Source organism: Vanacampus margaritifer, chromosome 14 (assembly GCF_051991255.1).
Source record: "Vanacampus margaritifer isolate UIUO_Vmar chromosome 14, RoL_Vmar_1.0, whole genome shotgun sequence".
NCBI lineage: Eukaryota > Metazoa > Chordata > Actinopteri > Syngnathiformes > Syngnathidae > Vanacampus > Vanacampus margaritifer.
The window spans coordinates 1,980,011-1,999,940 of NC_135445.1; the positions used below are offsets into that span (position 1 = coordinate 1,980,011).

A 19,930-nucleotide genomic window follows, 5' to 3' on the forward strand; every position below is an offset into this window, starting at 1 on the left:
CCAGAAGAAAAACATTTGGCTTTTTTGTGGTGGTGGTGGGGGGGGGGGTCAAGCTGGAGGTCATCTTAACTCACGTACTCGGCCACTGTGGACGACTGCAAGCGGTGCTCAGCACGGCGAATGTGTGTTAAGGAAATTCTGCGATGTGTCTCCTGGGAAGGGGGCGGAGCCAAGAAAGTCACGTTAACGCCAAAGTAAAAGGGGGAAGCCATTCAGACGTGAGTGAACATAAATTTATACATTTCAACATGAAACAAGATTTCATTTTCATTGACGCTAAAAATAACAAACCTCATTTTACGGTTTCTTATCGTCAAAGACGAGCTGGATTCGGCAATGGATAGAATCTCGTTCTCTAAATGAACAAGCACATTTTTGGTGCCGAGAATTTTGCAAATTTAACACATACGGAAACCCCAAAAATATTTTTGATTCTCAAGCAATAATGCTATTTTTCAGTCAACAATTTTAACGTCCCCAACGAACAATTTAGCAACGCCACATAAACTCATGCAAGTTATTTTAATTTGCAAATCCAACATGCGACTTTAGTGAAAGATAATTTTGCATAATCAAATGCATACAAGATGATTTTTTTATTTTATTTTTTTTTTAAATAAACGTAATTTTTTTTAAGACCTCAAATACAATTTTGTATAATGTATATATATTTAAAAATATTTTTGGGTTAGTATATTTTTGCAAACACCGAAGACCTTTCTGATTCTCAAACCAATCTTTTTTTTTTTTCTTTTTTTTTAAATAGCAATTTTAGCATCTTCTGCTAAGCTAGCGCAAAAAAACAAAAAAACAAAGACAATTATGATTTGATAATGAAAAGATGATCTAAAAAAAAAAAAACATTGTTTCAAAATAATTAAAATCTTTTTTTCTTAATTCCTAATTCTTAATCTACGAAAGCAATTTTGATTCTCAAACCTAACAAATGTTTTTTTTTTTTTTTTTTAAGTAAACAAAGAATTTAGATTCCAAATGAACCTTGCAGTTAGCAGTTTGGACTGTTAATCTTTTAAGTATAATTGATCGTTAATGGTAAATTTGCCTGTAGAAGATCACCAAATTTGACTCTAAATGGAAACGGCGGGGCGGGGCGACTAAACGTAGCCAAGGAGGACTACAAAATTGGGGTCTAAACAGTCAACAACAGCATGAAGCAGCAAGTAGCCCAAAAAAAAAAAAAAAAAAAGAACCAACCCTTGTTGTACTCACTAGCCAAAGACTTCTGAAGTCCCAACATGGGCTCCTGCTCCATCATATCCATGGAGATTTTTATACTGGGAATATTGTCATGGTAGGGAAAGTCGGACTGTCAGAGGAGGAGGAGGAGGGACAACATTAAACACGTCACATCTAGAGGAGCAGCACACGGACGGGACCGAACGCGCCCCCCAGAGACGTACAAAGTCGTTTTCGGAGTCGATGCTGCCCTTCTTCTTGTGCTTCTTCTTTTTCTCGTCCTCCTTCTTCTTCTTGTCCTTCTCGGGGATGACGTCGTCCAGGTAGCCCAGGTCGTGCTGGGAGAACAGGTAGTCCATGGCCTTGCGCACGGCCACCAGCGCCAAGATCTGAGACAAAAAAAAAAACGACCTTTTTGTCCAACGGTAGCTTGAAAATTAGCCTAGTTAATAGAGCAAATTCTCTTTTCTCCAAACTAACAAACTTAACCTATCGTCTATAAACGGTGCTTTCTGTGGCGTCAAAATCAGGATTCAAAAGGACCGGCATGCAATCATCTTCAGCAAAAACTAGGCTGAGATTGAAACACTTCCTGTTTCCACTCTTCCGCTTTCGTCAAGTTGATACCGCGACAGACAAAAGTGTGACACCATCTCCTGGTCGAAAGTGGAATTACACACAAAATAAGTGGGCGGTAGAACAAGATGTGCATTACAAAATGAACCTACAAACATTGTGTTTGTAAGGAAAAAAATAAAAGCAGGATGGAAGAAGATTGTACTATATAATAATATTTTGCAAAAATTAAGCTGAGCTTGAAATACTTCCTGTTTTCGCTCCAACTCTTTCGTCAAATTTACACTGCGTCAAACAAAAGTCTGGCACAAACTAATGGTCAAAGGTTGAACTGCACCCAAACTGCACAGAAAGCAGAATAAAAAACAGTAACTGGGACTACAAACCTGGAACCCGCAATGGCGGGGGGGGGGGGGGGACGGGGGGGGGGGTTACTGTACACTGAATTACATAAAAGTGTGCCTTATGATTGTGAGAAAAGATGGGAAAAAAAAACCAGACGGGCATCGCGGGCTCACCATGACGGGGAAGACGATGGCGGCCACGGTGGACTTGAGCACCCACAGGAGGGCCAGACACACGACCTGGATGAAGGTGAAGAGGTGGATGCGGCGCTGGGGCACGTGGCGCAAGTAGATGAGGTCCGGCTGGTGCTTGGCGGGCATCAGCAGGAGCTGCAGGCGATCCATCAACTGGCGCCAGGAAAATAAACAAATGGAACATTGATCGCAATTGTCAAGAAGTAATCATCTGATCCATTAAGTTGACTTTTTAGTCAAAATGGGATTATGCCTCCTCAAAAATGTACAAGTTAAAGCAGTCATTGTATTTATGGGTCACTTCATGAATTGATTTTTTTTTTTACAATTATTAACAAAATACAATGAAATTATTAGAAAACAAAGTTCTTTTAAAAAAAAAAAATAGCCAAGGGTTAATTTATTGAAAAGTGAACCTAAAGTTTGAATAGGAAGGTTGACGATTGGATTTTGTTTTTTTTCCTTCTTTACTGGTGACCATAAAAATAGTTTTTCATCATGTTTCAGATTGGAAAAAAACAAAACAAAAACACATTATTAAAAACAAAACAAAAACAACAAACTAAAAAAAAAGATGCATTTATCCCCCCCCCCAAAAAAAAAAAAAAATAGTATAATAATCCAATAATATTACTGATATAAATTATTATTTTTTTTTTCATTTTTACTTCTACCAAAAACAGCTTCAGAATAATGTATTTTTAAGAACGATCCAAAACACAAATTTATTTACAAATCCACTTTTAAAACCTTACCAAAACCAAAAATAAAGATTTCATTTTTAAAATCTGATAATATACTGTTAAGACTTTTTTTTTTAAACCAAAAAAAAAACATATTTACAGATATAGTAGTACGTATTCTATAATATATGAATATAAATAACTGTATACATATTTTATATTCTCTCATATAATTATATCACATAAATGAATATTTTACAATAACTATTAAAACATTTTACATGGATAATAGTACTGTTAAAGGGTTTTTATTTATTAACCTTTATCACCCCCCCAATTTTTTTTTTATAATTTTTCTACTTTTATATTACAACAAATACAGTGCTAATAGAAAAACGCATCATTTTAGATGTATATTTATCATCACCATATTCATTTTAAGCTACTAGAGATAAAATACTTTTTTTTTTTTTTTTTTTAAACAATTTCATCGGTTTGTGGCCGTAAAAAAATCAATATTGCTGTTCATCGTCCCAAACAAATCTAATCTAACGACTCACCTGGACGCCATTGAGCGAGGCCACGCCCATGTACAGGAAGACGCCATACAGCACGGGCATGGGAATGAACTGCAACACACACAATTTAATGACACGCGATTAGCAAAACAGATGCCTCCATTAAAAACAGAAAAAAAAAAAAAAAAAAGAGATGTGGCTCCATTTAAAAATAGTCTGCAAGCAGCTTTTCTCAGAACGTTCTGGAATTACCCACTTGAGTCTCTCAGCGAGTCGCCGCCATACACAGTGAAAGCGCGTGTATTTATAAACACTTTTTATTTGCTGACATTTTTTTCTAGGCATCCCCTAAAAATATCAGAGGTCTTGGTAGTAAAAACGATGCACTCGTTGTACTGTACTGTATTTCTAATGTGGCCTTCGAAGCAAGCAGCTCGTTTGATTCAAGCTCTTAGGCTAATTTGCAGCCATAAATGAAGGTGGAAAGTGCCAGAGGGTCCAATAAGGGACTTAAAATAATAATAATAAGAATTAAAAATAATAATAATAAAAAAATAAAAATAAAAATAAAATGTATATATATATATATATATAATAACATTAAAGTCAACTTATACAGTGTCTGGAATGGAATCTGCAGTTCAAAAATAAACATGCTCAGCTTTTCTAATTCCTAAATATTTTGTTTGTGCCAAAATTAAATAAATAAAAGCCTCGAAAAATGTATACTTGTAGTTACATGAATAGCCTTTCCCATAATGACAATGTCACACAGTGTCCACCAGAGGGAGCAATGACTCCAGCTCGAATAGCCTTGAAGTCTCCTCATAATAATGAGGGATTGGAAATTGTTACGACTCTTAACGGGCTGAACATTTTGGAGGCAGTGGGGGGTTCGAGGGAGGACAGCGGTTTGTCCTAAAAAGAGCCTGACAGTAATCCATATTCCCGTGGGGGAATTAAAGACAAATCTGCAGCAGGGGCCATTAACACAGAGGTCCTAATGGGATCAACACTCATTTGGTGGGTGATCGCAAGTCCGTCCGACATGTCCCGCTAAAAAGTGAAATGTGCCGTTAACAAATTGGAATGACTACTGTATGTATTATTCTGCCAAAATAAAATACAAACTAAAATAAATTAATAAAAGTGAAAATAAAAACGGCTCTAAAAACTACGTATAGTTAAAAAAATAAATACCAAAAAGTAAAAATATTTTAAAAAAATAATAATAAATCAAAAAATAAATACAAATATAACTATAAATGTGGAAATAAATACAAAATTAAATAGAATTAAGATTGCTGGATGTAATTATCTATCTTTTTTTTAAAAAATAAACTGAAATACTGTATTAGCATAACGTGTAAGTATAAAAACTGTCATTGAAGGGTTACAAAAACTAACAAAAACAAATGGATACTTCATACAAATGACAAGAACTGATTTTAGTTCAAACTTGAGTAAAAGGAAAAAAAACATCTTGAAAATGACGACAAGGTAAAAGGTTTGCAAAATCCACCAAGGCCTGAAGGTTCGTGTCAGTGCAACGCGAGCTTTAAAACTTGCTAATCATTCTTTATTTCGCAACGTATTATTAGCACCTGAGAGATTCCGAACAGGATGAACATTTTTGGGGGGGGGGGGGAATGCGCCAGCGGCTTGTCCTAAAAGGGGTCGACAGTAATCGGCATTTCCATGGAAGAACGAAGGAGAACTCCGGAGCCTACCTTGAGGACGGGGGCCATTAAAACGGAAAGTCCGGTCAGGATGAAAACGATGATTCCGGTCACTCGTTGCTCCCTGGGATGGACGAAAGACAAATGAAGAATGCCAACGGATTGGTTTGCGCGGGAAGATGGATGACGCGGTCTCACCTGACACCGAGGAACTTGGGCTGCTCTCCGGGCGCCGACGTCTCCGTCTCCATCTTAAGCGAGTCGATGTGCGCGATGGAGATGACGGTGGCGGCCACGTACCAGGGCAGGCCCATGAAGGAGCACACGATCATCAGCAGCGCCACCCAGAACAGGTCCAGGTGGTACCCCGCGCCTTTCTGTGGAGACCGGACCGGGGTTCTTATAGTTTTGGAATTTTCATTTTAGTTAAGTTTTTATTTCGTTTTGAGTTTTTGGGTGGTTCTGTAAGTTTAAAAAATAAATAAATAGTTTTAGTATTTAAAAAATGCTTAGTTTAGTATTAGTTTGTGTTATTTTTAATTTTTTTTTACTTGTGCGCAGAGATGGCAAATCCAGGTCTAGCAAGTAAAAATTGATGCTAGCTAGCAGGTTAAACACGGACCATGGGAGCAAGCTAGGGAGCTAGCTAGCTAGCTTGCACCCTAGCAGGTACCATGGGAGCTAGCTAGCTAGCTAGTTGCCTAGCTAGCTAGCATCAATTTACCTGCTAGGGAGCTAGCTAGCTCCTTAGCAGGTTAACGGGCACCATGGGAAACTAGCTAGCTAGCTAGCACCTGGGTTTAAAGCCAAACCGTGATAGGGTTTTTACTTTCTGGACCTGGATTTGCTTGTGCGCAATATTTAATAAACACCGTGGTAAAATGAGAAAAGTAACTCATTTCTTACCTAGCGTTGCATTTCGTTGTCGCCTCGGAGCGACGTCATCTGAAGGTGCTTTTCTATTGGCTGCCGCAAGATGACGTCACTTCTGTGTGTTTCAAACGTCCTTATTCCGGTTAAATAAATATATTTAAAATCACATTTAAAATCATCCCCAAAGGCGCATGCATTAAAATTAATTGCCATGACTAAAACGAAGGACATTTTTGCTCTAATTATAGTTAGTTTTAGTTAGTTTTGTAAACATAAAATGTAGTTTCAGTTAGTTTTCATTTTTTGAAAAGCATTTTCGCTTTGATTTTATTTCGCCAATGAAATAGTTTTTTGAATTTTTATTTTCTAAACTAAAATAACTTTGGACCACACCGCACCAGTTGGAGCAAGAGCAGAAAACAACAGGAGGCGGAGTCCCCGGCTCGGATCTCACGTCACCTTGAGTTTGTGCTCCTTCCTGTTGACGATGACTGCCGTGATCTGCTGGTCCATGAAGATCAGGATGGTGACCAAGAGGGCGGGGAGGGAGGCGGCCAGGTACACCCACCCGGGGTTTGCCCCGAAGGGAAAGACGAACCAGCCTCGTGATGGGCTGGTGGGCTGCGGAAAAACAAGAGGCGTTGTGGGTGAAGCCGGGAAAAGACAACTTTGGCCTCTTTTACTGCCGCTTCCCTCACAGCCTGTTGTGCATCGCCTACAGGTAGGTCTGAGATGCAAAATTTCAGACGGCGACAATTGTTTTCAACCCAACAAGGTGGGAAATGTGAATGTCAGGTGTTAGACTTCACAACTTTCCTCCAACCCATCTCAAAAGACCCATTACACGCCGGTACCTTTCACACAAAACAGCAAAATTGAAGAAAAAAGACAGCTTTGATTGGCTGTGTGAAAGGGGCCATTATGTCCCCGAGGACACCTGGCAAGGGGGTTTAATGTAGCTTCAACTCGGCCGCAAACCTGTTACTCCACTGCCGCCTCAGTGACTTTGAACAAAGAGCCGAGGCTCTAATCGGCAGGTCCGATGTGAACGGGCGGCAACAACGATGGCTCTGTGGTGTTCAGCCGCTATCAGGGCGTTGCCCGCCGTTCCCTTGAGAAGGTCGTGATTATGCTTAGCTTGCAACAATTCATGCATCACGTACTACCAAGGCAGCGTTTGGATTGATGTTATCATTAGGCCCCAAGTAGAAAATACCGATTAATCGGACAATTAATTTAAAAAAATAATAAAAAAATAAAATAAACTTAGCACTCCCGTAACGCAACAGTAAACATTGTCTTAAGATTTGCAAAAAAAGAAATGACAAAAATCGGCGGATTTTTTTCTCCTAATTTCAAGTATTGGAGAGCCAATTATTCGATTGGGCCCTAGTTCTCATACTTCTTGGTTCCAAATAGTCTTCACAGGGGATACGTTTCTACTGGGGCTGGGCAATAAATCAGATTAATTCGATTAATCGTCATTTTGAAAATCAAACCGCTGGAAATTTGCTAAATCGTGAAATCTAATTTTGTCTTCTGGATAATAAAAAAATGTTCACCAATTGCTAAAGATCAGCCAACCGATTAATCGTTTGGATCCCAGTTCTCATACTTCTTGGTTCCAAATAGTCTTCACAGGGGATACGTTTCTACTGGGGCTGGGCAATAAATCAGATTAATTCGATTAATCGTCATTTTGAAAATCAAACCGCTGGAAATTTGCTAAATCGTGAAATCAAATTTTGTCTTCTGGATAATAAAAAATTTTCACCAATTGCTAAAGATCAGCCAACCGATTAATCGTTTGGATCCCAGTTCTCATACTTCTTGGTTCCAAATAGTCTTCACAGGGGATACGTTTCTACTGGGGCTGGGCAATAAATCAGATTAATTCGATTAATCGTCATTTTGAAAATCAAACCGCTGGAAATTTGCTAAATCGTGAAATCTAATTTTGTCTTCTGGATAACAAAAAAATTTCACCAATTGCTAAAGATCAGCCAACCGATTAATCGTTTGGATCCCAGTTCTCATACTTCTTGGTTCCAAATAGTCTTCACAGGGGATACGTTTCTACTGGGGCTGGGCAATAAATCAGATTAATTCGATTAATCGTCATTTTGAAAATCAAACCGCTGGAAATTTGCTAAATCGTGAAATCTAATTTTGTCTTCTGGATAATAAAAAATGTTCACCAATTGCTAAAGATCAGCCAACCGATTAATCGTTTGGATCCCAGTTCTCATACTTCTTGGTTCCAAATAGTCTTCACAGGGGATACGTTTCTACTGGGGCTGGGCAATAAATCAGATTAATTCGATTAATCGTCATTTTGAAAATCAAACCGCTGGAAATTTGCTAAATCGTGAAATCTAATTTTGTCTTCTGGATAATAAAAATTTTTCACCAATTGCTAAAGATCAGCCAACCGATTAATCGTTTGGATCCCAGTTCTCATACTTCTTGGTTCCAAATAGTCTTCACAGGGGATACGTTTCTACTGGGGCTGGGCAATAAATCAGATTAATTCGATTAATCGTCATTTTGAAAATCAAACCGCTGGAAATTTGCTAAATCGTGAAATCTAATTTTGTCTTCTGGATAACAAAAAAATTTCACCAATTGCTAAAGATCAGCCAACCGATTAATCGTTTGGATCCCAGTTCTCATACTTCTTGGTTCCAAATAGTCTTCACAGGGGATACGTTTCTACTGGGGCTGGGCAATAAATCAGATTAATTCGATTAATCGTCATTTTGAAAATCAAACCGCTGGAAATTTGCTAAATCGTGAAATCTAATTTTGTCTTCTGGATAATAAAAAAATGTTCACCAATTGCTAAAGATCAGCCAACCGATTAATCGTTTGGATCCCACTTCTCATACTTCTTTGCTCCAGGGACTCTTTACCTCCTCTTAATTCCAATGCCAATTAAACATAAACTAAAGCAGATTAATTTGCGGATCCTCAAGTTACGGGGGGCCCAGGGGCCGCACTGATTCACAAGGTGGGAACCAGGAAGTATCCGCAACCGCAAGTCTGGGTACCTTGAATTCACTTGGCACTATAAGCTTGGGGGTGTCCACGCCCACCAGGGCGTCCACGCCGCAGAAGAGGAGGATGGCCATGATGATGGCAAAGTCGCTGATCAACTTCCTCACCTGGGAAAGAGACAAACAGCATCTAGATGAAATCCAACTTGAATTTCGTTTGGATACACTTTGCAACATTGGACAGCGCAAAGACAAACGAAACTCACTTTGGTGGGGAAGAAGCGGCTGGTCTTGAACTTCTTGAGTGCCATGGAGCAAGTATAAGTGCCGAAGAACAAGATGAAGGACATGAGGGTGATGTCAGGCACGTAGCTGCAGGCCTCGCCCACCAGCCGACCGCCGTACGTGACGCACTGGCTTTGGCTGAGCGACGCCCAAGTGGCGTTTTCAGACTGCCGGCGGGAGAAAAAACGCCGCAGTTAGGAACGTTGGCCCGGGCAGTGGTTACTGTAAACGCCATAAGTATGGAGGGTCAAAACTGCCAAAATGTAAAATTTATTAATTTAAAAAAAATGACTTAAAGTGAAAATAAAATGGGATATAAAAAAATATATAATTCGAAAATTAAAAAAAAATTTTTTAATTAAAATGGAAATAAAAACTATATTAAAAAAAATATATATATATATATATATATATATATAATTAAATTTAATTATATTTTTTTATTTTCACTTTTAGTCATTTATTTCTTTTTAATTTTGGCAGTTTTGGTCCTCCATAATAAGGGGGGAGGGGGCACAAACCAGGTCGGAACTGTTTGTCCAGGCGGCGGCTTCAAAGAGATCCGTGGTGTTGCCTTGGAGGGGAAAAAAAACAAAACAACAGTAACAAAAATCAGGCCAGTGACGATAAGACGGAGAGCTCGCTAGTATCGACAGGCTAACATCAGCTAGTATCACGTCTTATCTTCTCTGCCCCGTCGTACAAAGCCCGAGTGGGATGCAAGCTCAAGACGTTAAGTTCTTGTGATATAAACGGTATATTCAATTTACAAATTAAATGACACTTCTATCCCGAAATCTACATTTGATATAATTTTTTTCCCCACTTCATTCCTTCTTTTCCTCGTTCCCTCAAAACCAGAGTGCATTGCATCGTATTGTAATTGGAATGAATCATGTCAGTGGAGTAAATGGTATCGCGAACGTTAACTCTTTGACTGCCAGACGTTTTCAGAAAAGGGATGCCGCGGGTGCCAGCCGATTTTAAGCATTTTGACTGATCTTTCAAGGTCCATAGAAAATTATGTGTTTGGACTATGGAAACACACATACTACGAAAAAAAAGATTGGACTCTCATCTTTCATCAGAAAAAAAAAAGTTTGTTTCTACCTTATTCCGTTTTTCAGTAATCCACAATAGAAAATGGTTAGTTTCACCTCTGTTTTGAAACAAACGTCTTTTAACGTCTTTGGCACTCCTCCATAGGATTTTACTAAACGTTATTTAACGTTTTTGGCAGTCAAAGAGTTAAGCTCGCCCCGATGCAGTTTTTGTACTGACCGGGCTCGCAGGTGCAGTCGTACTGCGTGACGAGGTCGGCTCGGAAGTTGGCGTTGATGGGGTTGTGGTGCGCCAACTTGATCATCTTCTTGAAGGCGTCGTAGATGAAGATGAAGCTGATGAGCGCCGAGAAGCCTTCCTCGGTGAAGCGCGTGAAGTACTGCACCAGGAAGCTGGCGTCGGTCGCCACCAGCATCAGGCAGAAGATGGCCGACCACAAGCCGATCCACAGCCGGAACTCCAGGTAGTCGAAGCCGTTGTCCCTGCTCGCGGCACACCAGCCACAATCAATTGATGTCGGCACAAACTATTTGCACATTTTCATTTCCTGTTTGTCTATTATGAAGTATTTGGGTTTTTTTCATTCAGTATGTGACTCTTAAAAAAATATTGCAATCATAATTGTTACTTATTTTCATATTACCAATATACAGTGTATATATATATTTTCTTAAAACATATTTTAACGTAATTATATTTCAAATTAAATTCTTAGAAAATATTTTTTACAGTACATTTTAACAAACAGATTTCCAGTTAGTATGGAAATGATTTGTACTTATTTCGATTTTTGCAAAACTTCATCCATTTTAGTAGGAAACAAAGTGTACTAAAATTCAACATTTTAGATTAATTCGATTAAAGTTTCAAAAGTACTGATACAGAAAATATACATATATATTTTTAAATGCACCTTTAAGCACTGATTTTTTACCCAGGACTAAAACTTAAATTAAAATTTCAGCTCTGCAAAAAGTCTTTTTTTTTTTGTCTCCAAAAAGTATTACAATTTCACTTTTCAATTTACAAAAAATGATTGTTTACATACACACATATATATGTATGTACAGTATACGTGACAACTGACTTGCTGAAGTTGAAGAGGAGCCGCTCGAAGACCAGAACGGGTCCGGTGCTGCTGAGGATGGTGAGGGGCTGACCCGCCAGCAGGCAGAACACGGAGCCCGTCAGAGCCGTGCCCAAGAAGCTCTCCAACACACCCTGTCACGCATTACACATAATATTGTTTATTTGGTTTGGTTTTCATCAATACGGTATTTCAAAACACACATTTAGGTCCGTTGGGGAGAAATAATACATGCAAAAATAAAATCTAATTTTTAAAAACTCAGTTTTACAACTTGCAATATATTTTTTTTGCAGTAGACATTCAGTATTTTCTCTCATATACAATACATTATTATTATTATTACTATTATTAAAAAAAATATATATATATATATATAATATATATTATATTATAATATAATATATATTATTCTCCAGAATTTTTTTTTTATTATGAACAATGAAATAAAAAAATATAGTACCAAAAACACATTATTCCATTTATTTATTTATTTTTAGAAAAACGCAAACTCTGTGAATTCATTCAGCAGGAAGTTCTATATTCCCACATACTGTACGTGTACACACACGCACACACACGATGTTGCTGGGCCGGCCAATCAGGACAGGCCTGTTTGTGTTACGAATGTGTCAGCTTCCACTAAGAAAGAAGAACAATATTTGACTATAGATCAATGCCTCTTGAGTGTGTGTGTGTGTGTGTGTGTTTGTGTGGGAAGAGGGCGGGAGGTTACGTCAGGTCGGGGATTCCCTCTATTCACTGAAAGTGTGTTGCGTGTGCGTGCGTGTAGAGGTCAGTGGAAATGCACAGCCATGACGAAGCTAGCAAGTAATCTGGATCGGCGGTTATTTACGGCGAGCTCAAATCCCACATGGCGCGGCTCGCCACAAGCAAGAGGATGCCACACGACTGCAAGTGTGTGCGTGTGTGTGTGTGCGTGTGTCCCGTAAGAGCGTTTATGTTGTACCTGCATGTTTTCCGTGGCATCCCCCAGCAGCCCCCCGAAGGTGATGGCGTTGGTGACCGTGCCCAAGTAGATGAACAAGATGGTGGACAGCGACTGGATGTGCAGTGCGTCATAGAAATCGCTGGCAAAGAACGGCAATTTGCGCTTCACGTCCAGCACCAGGCCACCGCAGAACCTGATGCCCCCCCACAAAAAAAAAAAAAACTCGCTTTAGCTCTCGCTCACCACACTGGAAACTTATAGATTTAATTTTTAAAAAAGAAGTTTGTTTTACTTTCTGGTGCACTGCAGTTCCTCACCAACCTGGTGACCTCCACCCCCGCCTGGACCCGCATCATGGGGGGCATCGCCATTCATTGGCGGGGGCTCCAGGCCGGCATACTGGTTCTTTCTGGGGACCACACGCATTTATTTTTTAATTCAAAAAATAAGGCAGAAAATGAAGAAAAATACCAAAAGTGATCATTTTGGAAATATCAATTAAAAAGGTAGTTGCCTAAAAACAAAGTGTATCATAATTATTTTAAAAATATTAAATCAACATAATTCATCCAAAAGTGCTGAGATTTCACAAAAATGTAAAAAAATAAAGACATGTCCAAAAAACACAGAAATGTAACATTTCATTTAAATATTGAATTTAGGTCACTTGTCATAATGTTTAAAAAAATATTTTGTTTTTGAAAACTAAAATAGATTTTTTAAATCTAAATCAAATTTTTTTTTTTTTAAATACAATTCCCCCAAATAACTGAATTTCATAACAATATAAAATTTCTCCCAAATTCCATTTTATTAGACCATTTTTTAAATCTCAAAACTGCAGTTGTGCTTTCTTCACAAAAAGTAATGCAATTCACTATTTAAAAGAAATAAGTGTAATCTCTCCGAAAAGTATTGAAATTAATATTTTTCTAATTCTATTATGCAACCGTGCATCATTTTCAAAACCAAATCATCTGCAAGCAATTTGTTTTAAAAGGTACCGGTAATGTTGTAAAAGCTTATAATCATATTAATATGTTTTAAGAGCATATTACAGAAGCGTATTGCATTCACTTGGGGGAAAAAAATCCTGTTTTTCTGACTAATTTTTTGGAAGAGCTTTGTTTTCTTGTGTAATTTTTTTACATTTTCAGGTTTTTTTTTCCCACTTCCGTACTAGTGTATTTACTGTTCGTCACTAAATTAAATGTACAAACTGTGCGTTACGTGATTCTAGTGACAGATGTTTAAAAAAAAAAATCAAATTCAAAATTTTTTTTATTTTAAGTACAGTGCACTTATTTAACAATACACTTGTATTTAACTTTTTTACATATGTAATCTGTATTTAAGATATTGGTCCAGTTTTGGCGGGTGTCAATTCCCCCCCTTCTCCCCTTGCAAAAAAAAGTGCTCACCTCTTGTCTGCGGACGGCAGCGTCTTTGGCGGTTCTATCCTGATGTCGGGGTCCCACTCGCCGGGGGGCAGCACGATGACTTCGTCCAGGAACTCGTCGATGCCGGCCAGCAGGTCTTGCCGGTGCTTGGCCTTGTAGGCGATGTCGTGGAACACCTGGCGGAGGACAAACAAACGCGCGCATTTCCATGACTGGGGAAAGAACATGGCTGTAAATGTGTCACTCGGTGTGTCACGCCAGTGGTCCAGGAAGGGGTGGGGGCCGAGCACACACGTGCAATCAAGATTTTCAACGTGCCTCTGGGGGGGGTAAGGTTTAACATGAGGAAATCCTGGAAAAGCGCTTCCTGTGCTGCCATGTTGACATAGGGTGCATTCTGGGAAGTGCAAAGGCCGACATGGGAACGCAACATTCCTGACAGGACACTGACACGGCCAAGTACGTTTACATTGCATGGTTAAGTATGGCACAATGACATTATTTTTTTAGCATTTTTGAAAAGAGAGTGCTTAAATATATATACGTCAAATACATTTCTTAAAAATATTGATCTTTAAAAAAAAAAAAGTACTGAATTGTTGATTTTTTTTTAAATATCATGAATGCATTACATAAAAAGGAAATTCATTTCTCAAAAATGTATTGAATTTATTCTCTTAAACATTTTTTTATGCTACACAAATTTGTCTGAAAAATGTCTGTTGATTATTGAAACAATAAAAGGATTCAAAGATATATATATATTTTTTTAATATTAAATACATATTTTATATAGTACTGTTGTATAATTTATATCCAAGTAAAAAAATATTGAAAGGTTTAATTTGCCAAAATATAAACCCGATATATTTAAATGCACGAAACCTACTGAACTAATTAAATTTACAAATATTAAATGTGTGACATTGGGAAAAAAAAGTAATTCGGAACAAGAAATTTATCTAAAAGGTATTAAATCCTAATTATTTCAATATTAAATATGTTTCATCAAAAGCACAATTGTTTAATTTGTCAATAACTCGATTTCTCCAAAATAGCATTCAAAGTTAAATATTTTATTGTCATTAAATGAAAAATTGTATTTCTCAAAAAGATTCTGGTAATATACAACAAAATCTGAGCTTTTAATTATTTGGGTATACCGTTTGTTTTTAAAAGAAACTGTATTTCCCCAAAAAGTATTGAAATGTATACTATTTAAAATTACGACTGTAGAAAAAAATTGCAAGACATTTGGGATTATGAAATTTTATGCCAACAAAAAAATAAATAAATTGCTACATTAAAATAATGTCAACAGTCATTCAGCATGCATCAGAGGCCTAAGGTTAACAATGAATTGATTTTTTTTAACCTATTTTAGCTAGCTTAGCATTTAGTTAATCGCTAAATGTACATTGAGAACACACCTCATCTGACATCAGTGTGGCGATGGCTCTTCCGATCTCGTGGTAAGACTTTGCTTTTCCTTTCGGGCCGAGCAGCACAAAGAGGAACCTGTCGCAGAACACAGTTAGCAATTAGCATTAGCATTCTAGCGCTAGGGCCATAAGGTTTGTACCTGGTGGGCACCGGAACCTCGGTGAGCGCTCCCAGCATGACGGCATGCTGCAGGCGGACAAACGCCACGAACGGCGCCTCCAGGAAGTCCACCTCGCCCACCAGCACGTTGGACGCTTCGGCGTCGCGGGGGAGCTTCTTCATGAACTTGTTTTTCAGCTGGGAGCAAGCAGATGATGGATTGGAGTGAGATCAAGCAAGTTCAGTTAAGTTTAACCCCTGACACTCACTTGTGCCGCCCTTACTTCTTTTTTTTTTTTTTATATATATAATTCTTGAATCCTATTTTTTGTATCCGTTATTATTTTCACTTTTTTTTTTTTAAGCCATTTTTGATCCTCCAGAGAAGCCAGGCCTTGACATGTGAAAAGCAGATGAATCTGCTGGCCGTTCCGAGAAGGAAATGTTGTGAGACAGACAGTGAGTTTATTGTTGCACAGAGCTGAGAGCCCGTCGGCCTGCAGGTTTTTATCTATGATTGTTTGGGAGTCTCACAGCAACAAATGAGAAGCTTGGCGACCTCGAGAGATGGTCGGCGCTAAAGAGTTGGAAATGGAAACTCAGGACCACTATGAAGAAGACTCATTTTAGGTCCTGGTCTGATTTGGGATCATAGTTTTTTAAGATAAGCAAGTTTGGCACTGTTATTATTAACACATTCACTCCCGGCCATTTTCACTGAAGCAACTCCCTTCGCTCCCGACTGTTATACTGGATTTTGACTGATTTTTTTGCAAGGCCCACAGAATATTGTGTTCTATTGCTATAAAAACATGGAATTGACCAAAATAAAGATTAGTGTCTTCTTCCATCAGGAAAAAAAAAAAAAGAGTGTATTTGTATCCGTTTCCATGCAATTAGCATTAGAATCTAGCTAAGTTTCATCAATATTCCCATTCCTGGTGAAAACACTTGTCAAAAAGAGCTTGTTGCAACATGACCCTGGCTGATCTCTTATACTGTGTTGCCACCTGCTGGACGTTTTTTTGTAATAACTACCATTGCTTTAAGCCACCTATTCATGTCAGAAGCCGCATCAAAGTCTTCTGTATGCTCTTTCTTACATAAAAACGACAACATAAAAAACTTGTATAGATACGTTTTGAGGAGTGATGAACAAAGTATTAAACATATTTTCATATTTTTGGGTTTGAATGAGTTGAGAAAAAACAACAACTTGGTTGGGCTTGGTGGCACACATTACCTGATCCTTCTCCGGCTTGTCCGAGAAGTCGCTCAGGCTGTTGGAGGTTAGGTTGCGATGGGCCGTGGTGGGACTACCTGCGGAGAGGCCACGAAGGCGACTGTTAGGATACCGACAAAGCCCCTTTTTGGCGGCGCATTAAGAGAAACCAAATCCCTGGATGGAACCGAGAAAGAGGCAGCGGCAAAGTGGATGAGCGCAGCCAGAAACCTGGGCTAAATGCAGCGAGGATTAAAGCCTCTTGGGATGGACGCCAGGCGCCCGCTCATTCATGCCGTGGCCACTCATCTTACACGTCAGCTGGCTCGGCAAATTCCGAGTAATGCTTTCAATTAGCTCAGGAACGTTGTTAAATTTCGGTAAACAGTCGGGATTAGAGATAAAGCTCGACAGGTGCATCAGTTCTGGTTGATTGGGCTAAGATTCCCACACTCCAAAAAATCTTGTCTTCTCGGAAGACTGGAAACTGTCAAAGATGAATACAAATCTCATGACTTCTAATTCCTCCTAATTGTCAGTGTCATGGCCAAAGTGGTCTAGAGTCGGTAGTGACTGTTAACTCTTTGACTGCCAGACGTTTTCAGAAAAGGGATGCCGTGGGTGCCAGCCGATTTAAGCATTTTTGACTGATCTTTCAAGGTCCACAGAAAATGATGTGTTTGGACTATGGAAACACACATACTACCAAATGAAAGATTGTACTCTCATCTTTCATTAGAAAAAAAGTTTGTTTCTACCTTATTCCGTTTTTCAGTAATCAACAATAGAAAATGGTTAGTTTCACCTCTGTTTTGAAAAAAAAAACGTCTTTTAACGTCTTTGGCACTCCTCCATAGGATTTTACTAAACGTTATTTAACGTTTTTGGCAGTCAAAGAGTTAATCGTGAGTTAACTTGTCATGAGATTAATTACGATTAAAAATTGTAATCGCCTGATGGCCCTAATTTTTAATAATCTTTTTTTAAAATAAAAAAATATATATATATCTTCTCTTTTTTTTTTTTAAAGATTAAAAATTAGGGGCAGCAATTTGTATTTGTAAATATTTGCGTTACTTCACTTGTTAACTCAAAATTAATAACACATTTTATATCTCTTCTAATACAATAAAAAAAACTACGTTTTCATATGAGAAAAAATGTTAAACTAATAGAAATAGTTCAAATGAATTTTTGACGTCTATAGCCGTCAATGGCAGTGAATGAGTTAAATTAGGGCATTAGGCAGGACTATCAGTGGGTGAGGCAGTAGTTTCAGATGATAAAAGGTTGAAAGGTAGGTATTGGGCAACAGGATTAAGCCGCGTTAATGGCTGGAGTTATCCTCGCCGACTGTTAATCCGGGACAAAAAGAAATGTCAAGACCGTTTTACAGACGTTTCAAGACTCACACAAATCTACGAAATAATTCAAGCGACTATAAAGCCTGATTGAGATTCTCCACGACCTCACTTACAGAGGTATCCCATGCTGGCGCTCCTCAGGACATCGCAGGGGTCTTCCGGCTCGTGCGGGGACAAACAAGGCACCGGGTGCTCGGTGAGGTTGCGAGCTTTAACACCCCAACGGAGGGCAGGAAGGCAGAGCCGCAAAAGAGGAGGGAAAATTGGGAAGCAGAAAGAAATGAGGGAAGGAAGTCATTAGTATAAAGTGTGAAGAATTGAAAGTTAGGTTGGATATGCCAGTAGGCCCAAAAAACTAGCCACTGCTCATTTTTGTTTGTTTTTGGTGCAAATAAGTCTTAACGGGGAACAGGGATGTGATTTGACCAAAGTGAAATTATCTGAAAATTTAGCCGAGGGTCTGGGGGCCGCTGGCACCCAGCTAGGTCCAGGGCAGCGCCCTGGTGGGGGGACAAGGGGGAGCTCATGGGTTTTCCGTGTTTTTAAGTACTTTCAATGCACTCACATGACAAAGAAATAGACAAAACAACAGCATAAATTTTCAATGTATATTGAACTATCCCATATAAAATGGCAGTTTTAGTCAACTCAAAATCAGTCACATTCAAAAACATTGGACTGCCTTTGCTTTTAAAAACTATCACTGAGAATATCATCATATCTAACTAATGTGATTACTAAGTTAACACATAAATAATGTTGAAGAGTTTAAATTTCATGAACAAATAATTGTATCATGACCAAATGAAAAGTAACTCATATTAGAGCATACCACAAATGTCTTTGTTATAGCAGAAGATGTTATCTGTCGGAGTCATGTGCATACACAATGAACTACTAAAAAAATAAATAAATAAAAAAAAATCGGATTTTTTTTTTTTTTTGGGGGGGGAGATAAAAAAAAGCGGAAAAATCACATCCCTGGGGGAAGTCAATCCCCCAAAAATTCTTGACAATGTTATTGTCAATGTATTGTAATTTATGGAGCAAAAATCTATCCGTTTTTGTTGATCTCAGGGGGGGCGGCCATTTTGCCACTCGCTGACGAGTGAAAATTGCATCACACCTGCTCAGGTCTCAGGGACCAACCAATCACAGCTCGGCTTCAGAAAACAGCTGAGCTGTGATTGGTCGTTGCCTGAGCAACTGTGACGTCATCTTCAGTCGCCAGCAAGTGTCAAAATGGCCGCCCCCTGAGATGAATAAAAAACGGCTGGATTTTGCTGCATAACTCATATTCCACTAACACAATATTAACCAAAATACCGTATTTAGACGATTGACGATTAACTTCTTAAGTAAGTTTAACTTTTTCTTAGTGTATATGAGCATTGGCTAGTCAAAGAGGTTTTTTTTTTGAGGGGGTGGAAGCACCCAGACGTTTTCTTTAGGAATACCATTCTCCTGGCTTGAAAAGAGCCTGCTCGCACTGGAGACGCTTTTGCCGATGTCGGCGAGCGAGCGCAAGTTGGACTTCTTGGTCTGGTGGCGATGCTTGCGCAGCAGCGTGTACATGACCCTCTCCTTCAGATCCGCCTTCAGCTGGCCGCTCTCGATCTGGCTGTCCGTCACCATCTCTGTTGTAAGCACACACAAGTGAAGGGGAAGTGAAATACAAAAATAGCAAAGTCCGTGTCGGTTGTGCAGCGGCGCAATCGCAACGTGGCGCACCGACGACTTGTGGCAGCGAGGAGGCCTCCAGATCCAGCAAGATGGTGCCCTTCTCGATGCAGGTCTTGAGCTCCATCAGGCTGTGCAGAGACAGCGTGGCCACGTGAGGCTTGCTCCAGCGCTCGCCGCCCTTCTCCACCTTCTCCTCAAACTTGATCCATCTGAATGCACAGGGAGCAGGACAAAAAAAAATGTTGGGAGTTAAAAGGACAGTTCCCTGGCGA

General features: G+C 39.0%; 1 protein-coding gene across 3 annotated transcripts in view; it reads right to left on the reverse strand.

The window, feature by feature from the left end:
- The window catches only part of LOC144033992 (electrogenic sodium bicarbonate cotransporter 1-like), a 29,166-nt gene that overhangs the window by 1,370 nt on the left and 7,866 nt on the right, over positions 1–19,930 (reverse strand). Inside the window, exons 5-26 of one of the 3 annotated variants that reach the window (XM_077542478.1) lie at positions 19,707–19,867; positions 19,433–19,612; positions 18,089–18,184; positions 16,633–16,709; positions 15,430–15,587; positions 15,278–15,365; positions 13,869–14,023; positions 12,740–12,856; positions 12,466–12,640; positions 11,496–11,629; positions 10,628–10,890; positions 9,868–9,920; positions 9,328–9,513; positions 9,116–9,229; positions 6,525–6,686; positions 5,391–5,569; positions 5,244–5,316; positions 3,556–3,624; positions 2,292–2,465; positions 1,422–1,586; positions 1,231–1,327; positions 79–152 (exon numbers count right to left, since the gene is read on the reverse strand). In XM_077542478.1, coding sequence (XP_077398604.1) covers positions 109–152; positions 1,231–1,327; positions 1,422–1,586; positions 2,292–2,465; positions 3,556–3,624; positions 5,244–5,316; positions 5,391–5,569; positions 6,525–6,686; positions 9,116–9,229; positions 9,328–9,513; positions 9,868–9,920; positions 10,628–10,890; positions 11,496–11,629; positions 12,466–12,640; positions 12,740–12,856; positions 13,869–14,023; positions 15,278–15,365; positions 15,430–15,587; positions 16,633–16,709; positions 18,089–18,184; positions 19,433–19,612; positions 19,707–19,867 — 2,920 coding nt within the window. In that variant the 3' untranslated portion in view covers positions 79–108. The remainder of the gene's footprint in view (positions 1–78; positions 153–1,230; positions 1,328–1,421; positions 1,587–2,291; positions 2,466–3,555; positions 3,625–5,243; positions 5,317–5,390; positions 5,570–6,524; positions 6,687–9,115; positions 9,230–9,327; positions 9,514–9,867; positions 9,921–10,627; positions 10,891–11,495; positions 11,630–12,465; positions 12,641–12,739; positions 12,857–13,868; positions 14,024–15,277; positions 15,366–15,429; positions 15,588–16,632; positions 16,710–18,088; positions 18,185–19,432; positions 19,613–19,706; positions 19,868–19,930) is intronic. The other 2 variants (XM_077542477.1, XM_077542479.1) reach the window with 2 other exon arrangements.